At 62.7% G+C, this 5,321-nt stretch overlaps 1 protein-coding gene across 1 annotated transcript in view; it reads left to right on the plus strand.

Annotated features, from left to right (window-relative positions):
- Positions 1-5,321, plus strand: part of GTPBP6 (GTP binding protein 6 (putative)) — a 12,839-nt gene that overhangs the window by 6,298 nt on the left and 1,220 nt on the right. The window contains exons 5-9 of the mRNA XM_017518357.2: positions 544-614; positions 1,567-1,725; positions 2,701-2,909; positions 4,051-4,199; positions 4,584-4,736. Coding sequence (XP_017373846.1) covers positions 544-614; positions 1,567-1,725; positions 2,701-2,909; positions 4,051-4,199; positions 4,584-4,736 — 741 coding nt within the window. The remainder of the gene's footprint in view (positions 1-543; positions 615-1,566; positions 1,726-2,700; positions 2,910-4,050; positions 4,200-4,583; positions 4,737-5,321) is intronic.

Below are 5,321 nucleotides of genomic sequence, written 5' to 3' on the forward strand. Positions count from 1 at the left end.
CTCCCAAGTAGCTGGGACTACAGGTGCCCACCACCACGCCCAGCTAGTTTTTTTTATATTTTAGTAGAGACGGGGTTTCACCATGTTGGCCAGGATGGTTTGATCTCCTGACCTCATGATCCCCCTGCCTTGGTCTCCCAAGGTGCTGGGATTCCAGGCGTCCGCCACTGCGCCCGGCCGTCCCCTTCTGTCTCCTAGAAGGACACCTGTCATTGGATTTAAGACTTAACCCTAATCCAGGGTGACCTCATCTCAAGATCCTTAGCTAGTTACATTTGCAGAGACCTTGTTTCTAAACAACGTCCCATTCACAGGTCCTGGGGAACAAGACATTAACATCTATTTAGGGCATCACTATTTAACCCAGTAAAATGGAATCATCCAGTTCCCCCCAGAAGCTCTCAGGCAGGACCCTTCCTGCCTCTCCCAGCTCCTGGGGGCTCCAGGTGTCTTTGGCTTGTGGAGTCCTCCATCTTCACCTCAACCTCTGCTGGGAGGGAGAGAGCTTCCCTGGAGAGTGAACCCCTCCTGTTCCCACGCCAGGTCGAACCTGAAAAGGGACGTCGCCCACCTTCACCGAGGAGGATCCGGCTCCCGCTACATCATGGGGTCAGGTAACTCTGGCCGGGTGCAGCGCCCCAGGGCGTCCTGAGAACGCGGTTGTCGGCGGCAGCCCTGAAGGATTCCGACAGGGTGGGGGCCATCTGGGGGCTCCGTCTCCTGGTCACGTCTGAGGAGACAGGAGATGGTGATGCTTCTGTGAGGTTTTGCTGACATAGCCACAAAGGGGTGATTGAAACAGCAGAAATCTGTGCACGCCCATCCTGGAGACCAAGAGCTTCCAGAGGCTCCTTCAGCCTCTCCCAGCTCCTGGGGACGCCAGGTGTCCCTGGCTTGTGGCCACATCACCCCAGCCTCTACCTTTTAAGAAGGACATGGATCTTTGCATTCAGGCCCAACCCTAACCTAGGATGATGTCTTGAGTTGTACAAAGATGGTATTTCCAAATCAGGTCCCATTCCCAGGTTCTGGAACTTAGGATGCCAAATGGGCCCCATTGAGCCCCCTCACGATGACGTCTCGGCCGTGCCCCACTTAGAAGCCTCTGTGGAGCTCTAGCCCTTTTCTTTTTGAGATGGAGTCTGACTCTTGCCCAGCATGATCTCAGCTCACTGCAACCTCCGCCTCTCGGGTTCAAGCGATTCTCCCGCCTCAGCCTCCCGAGTAGCTGGGATTACAGGCGCACACCACCACACCCGGCTAATTTTTGTATATTTAGTAGAGACAGGGTTTCATCATATTGGCCAGGCTGGTCTTGAACTCCTGACCTCATGATCCACCTGCCTCGGCTCCCAAAGGGCCAGATGACAGGTGTGAGCCATGGCGCCCGGCCGAGCGCAGCCCTTTCTCAGGGAAAGGGACAGTGTTGGGGCCACTGCTGGGAACGTGGCCGGGCCCCCAAATGCTGCAGCAGGAGGAGCAGTCCCCATGGACCCTCAGTGGCACTGCCCGCTCCCACGCGTTTCCCGGCCTGGCTCACCACCCCGCCGTCTTGGGTGTTTTTAGGAGAATCGTTCATGCAGGTGCAGCAGCGTCTCCTGAAAGAGAAGGAGGCCAAGATCAGGAAGGCCCTGGACGGGCTTCGGAAGAAAAGGCACGTGCTGCGGCGGCAGCGCACGAGGCGCGAGTTCCCCGTGGTCTCCATGGTGGGGTACACCAACTGTGGTGAGGACCTGTCCAGGGGAGGGGGTTCCGTGGTCTCTGGGGGGGTACACCAACTGTGGTGAGGACCTGTCCAGGGGAGGGGGGTTCCGTGGTCTCCGTGGGGGGTACACCAGCTGTGGTGAGGATGTGTCTAGAGGAGGGGATTTCGTGGTCTCTGTGGGGGTACACCAACTGTGGTGAGGACGTGTCCAGGGAAGGGCGTTCCGTGGTCTCCGTCGGGGGGGCACACCAACTGTGGTAAGCACTCACCCAGGGGAAAGGGTTCCGTGGTCTCCGTGGGGGGTACACCAACTGTGGTGAGCATGCATCCAGGGGAGGGGGTTCCGTGGTCTCCGTGGGGGGTACACCAGCTGTGGTGAGGACGTGTCCAGGGAAGGGGGTTCTGTGGTCTCCGTGGGGGGTACACCAACTGTGGTGAGCACGCACCCAGGGGAGGGGGTTCTGTGGTCTCCGTGGGGGGTACACCAACTGTGGTGAGCACGCACCCAGGGGAGGGGGTTCTGTGGTCTCCGTGGGGGGGGTACACTAACTGTGGTGAGGACATGTCCAGGGGAGGGAGTCCCGTGGTCTCTTGGTGGGGTACACCAGCTGAAGTGACCATGTGCCCAGAGGAGGGGTTCCATGGTCTCTGTGGGGTACACCAGCTGTGGTGAGGACTCACCCAGGGAAAGGGGCTCCCGTGGTCCCTGTGGTGGGTACAGCAGCTGTGGTGACAATGCTATCCACACACACCTCCCTCCATTGACACCATCTTCCTCTCCACGCTATCTCACGCTCACCCGTCTACACCACCGGCGCCACAGTGGCTTAGTCCCGCATGTCGTGTGTGGCCCAGGGGCGCCCAGGGAGCTCGGGGACCTGTCATCCGGGGTGCCGCCGCCCAAGAGGGTGCTATGATCACTCCGAGGGCCCGGGTGTGGCTCCGGGGGTTGGAACCCACGGCTCCCTGCACCCCTGACCTCCACGCCCTCCCAGGGAAGACCACGCTGATCAAGGCGCTGACGGGAGACACCGCCCTGCAGCCACGGGACCGGTTGTTTGCCACGCTGGACGTCACAGCCCACGCGGGCACGCTGCCCTCACGCCTGACCGTCCTGTACGTGGATACCATCGGGTTCTTGTCCCAGCTGCCACACGGCCTCATCGAGTCCTTCGCCGCCACCCTGGAAGACGTGGCCCACTCGGTGAGTTGGGGCTGCCGGAGGCTGGGCCCTCGGACACCCACTGAGAGGGGGCCGGGGTCTCAGACACTCAGACCAGGGCCTGGGGTATCGGACACCCAGTGAGACAGGGGATGGGGTCTCAGACCCCACTCAGAACAGGGGCCAGGGTCTCAGACACCCACTGAGACAGGGCCGGGGTCTCAGACCCCACTCGGACCAGGTGCCGGGCTGTCGGACACCGACTCAGACCCAGGGCCGGGGTCTCGGACACCCACTTGGACCAAGGGCCGGGGTCTCGGACCCCACTCGGACCAGGGGCTGGGCTGTCGGACACCAACTCAGACCCAGGGCCAGGGTCTTGGACACCCACTGAGACAGGGCCGGGGTCTCAGACCCCACTCAGACCAGGCCCTGGGGTCTCGGACGCCCACTGAGACAGGGCCGGGGTCTCAGACCCCACTCGGACCAGGGGCCGGGCTGTCGGACACCGACTCAGACCCAGGGCCAGGGTCTTGGACACCCACTGAGACAGGGCCGGGGTCTCGGACACCCACTTGGACCAAGGGCCGGCCCTCGGATGCCCACTCAGCCCAGTGGCCAGGTTCTCAGACACCCGCTGAGACCAGGGACCGTCTCTGAGAAACCGCATCAGCCAAGGGCCGGCCCTCGGACGCCCACTCCAGCCAGAGGCCAGGCTCTGGGACACCCACACCACTCACGCAGAATCACAACTGCCTCCTCGGCCTCAGACTTAGTGTCCCCCAAGCGCCCCTTGTCCCCGGGGCCGAGGCTGAGCAGTGGCCCCACACTCAGCCACACTCAGCCACCGCGATGAGCCCGTGTACGAACAGTCAGGGCCGGGAGCGGCGGCTCGTGGCTGTCATCCCAGCGTCTTGGGAGGCCCAGGCGGGCGGATCACGAGGTCAGGGGTTTGAGACCAGCCTGGCCAACACGGTGAAACGTCGTCTCGGCTAAAATTAAAAAGTTAGCCGGGCGTGGTGGCGGGCGCCTGTAGTCCCACCTACCGGGGAGGTTGAGGCAGGAGAATCGCCGGAACCCAGGAAGCGGAGGTTGTGGTGAGCTGAGGTCGCGCTACCGCACTCCGGCCTGGGCGGCAAAGCTTGGGGTACTGGGGTTCTGACCGCACTCCTGGCCCTTGTAGGATCTGATCGTGCACGTGAGGGACGTCAGCCACCCCGAGGCCGAGCTCCAGAAAGCCAGCGTCGTGGCCACGCTGCGCGGCCTGCGGCTGCCCGCCCCGCTGCTGGACTCCATGCTGGAGGTTCACAACAAGGTGGACCTGGTGCCCGGGTGAGTCCGGCCCTGGTGTCCACGTGCGTCTCACGCCCTTCTCTGCGGGCGCTGCAGACCCTGCCCTCGTGGGAAGTGCGGACCGCCGGCACGGGGGCCGAGGCCAGGAGAACTCGAACCCAGGAGACGGACGTTGCCGCCCCAGGCCATGCCCCGCGGGCAGCTGACTCCTGGGGACCCTGCTTTGCACAAACGTCTCCTTCCCCTGCGTCTGCTTGAGCAGCATGGGGAGACGCCCCGTGTCCTCCCCTGAACCTCAGCGGTGACAGACACCGGGAGCTTCCCCACGCTGTGCCCCGCGGGCGGCTGACCCCGGGACCCCAGCTTTCCCCCAGCCTGCCACCCCGAGGCTGAGCGGGCTCTGTGGCGTCCACGCCCTTGCAGGTACCACCCCACGGAACCGAACGTGGTGCCCGTGTCTGCCCTGCTGGGGCACGGTCTCCAGGAGCTGAAGGCTGAGCTCGACGCGGCGGTGTTGAAGGCCACGGGGAGACAGGTCCTCACCCTGCGCGTCCGGCTGGCCGGGGCCCAGCTCAGGTGAGCAGCGGCCTCCCGGGGCGGAAAGGGGACGGTGTTCTGGCGGCCTCTCTCTGGCTCACAAAGGGACTCCTTCGGGGTGCAGGAGGAGCTGTGGGGACCCCGAGGGCTTTAGGATGCAGAGACGAGGTTACATGTGTCTGAATGGGTTCGCAGCAAATGTGTCCTGGGGAGTCATTGTGCATACAGCAGGCGCCGAATCAATGCTCAGCGACACTCAAACGCTGTAGGACTCCCTACCAGTAAGAAAGCAGGCTCCAGCGGACGCCGTGGCTCACGGCTCTCCTCCCAAGACTTTGGGAACCCAACGTGGGCGGAAAACCTGAGGTCGGGAGTTTGAGACCAGCCTGGCCAACATGGTGAAACCCCGTCTCTACTAAAAATACAAAAATCAGCCTGGCGTGGTGGCGGGCGCCTGTAATCCCAAATACTTGGGAGGCTGAGGCGGGAGGATCGCTTGAACCCGGGAGGCGGAGGTTGCAGTGAGCTGAGGCGTGAACACGGCACTCCAGCCTGCGCCACAGACCACAGAAAGGTCTGATCAATGAATGCCTTGGGGTAAGCTTTCTTTTTTTTTTTTTTTTT

This window comes from Cebus imitator, unplaced genomic scaffold (genome assembly GCF_001604975.1).
Source record: "Cebus imitator isolate Cc_AM_T3 unplaced genomic scaffold, Cebus_imitator-1.0 Scaffold672, whole genome shotgun sequence".
Classification (NCBI taxonomy): Eukaryota; Metazoa; Chordata; class Mammalia; order Primates; family Cebidae; genus Cebus; species Cebus imitator.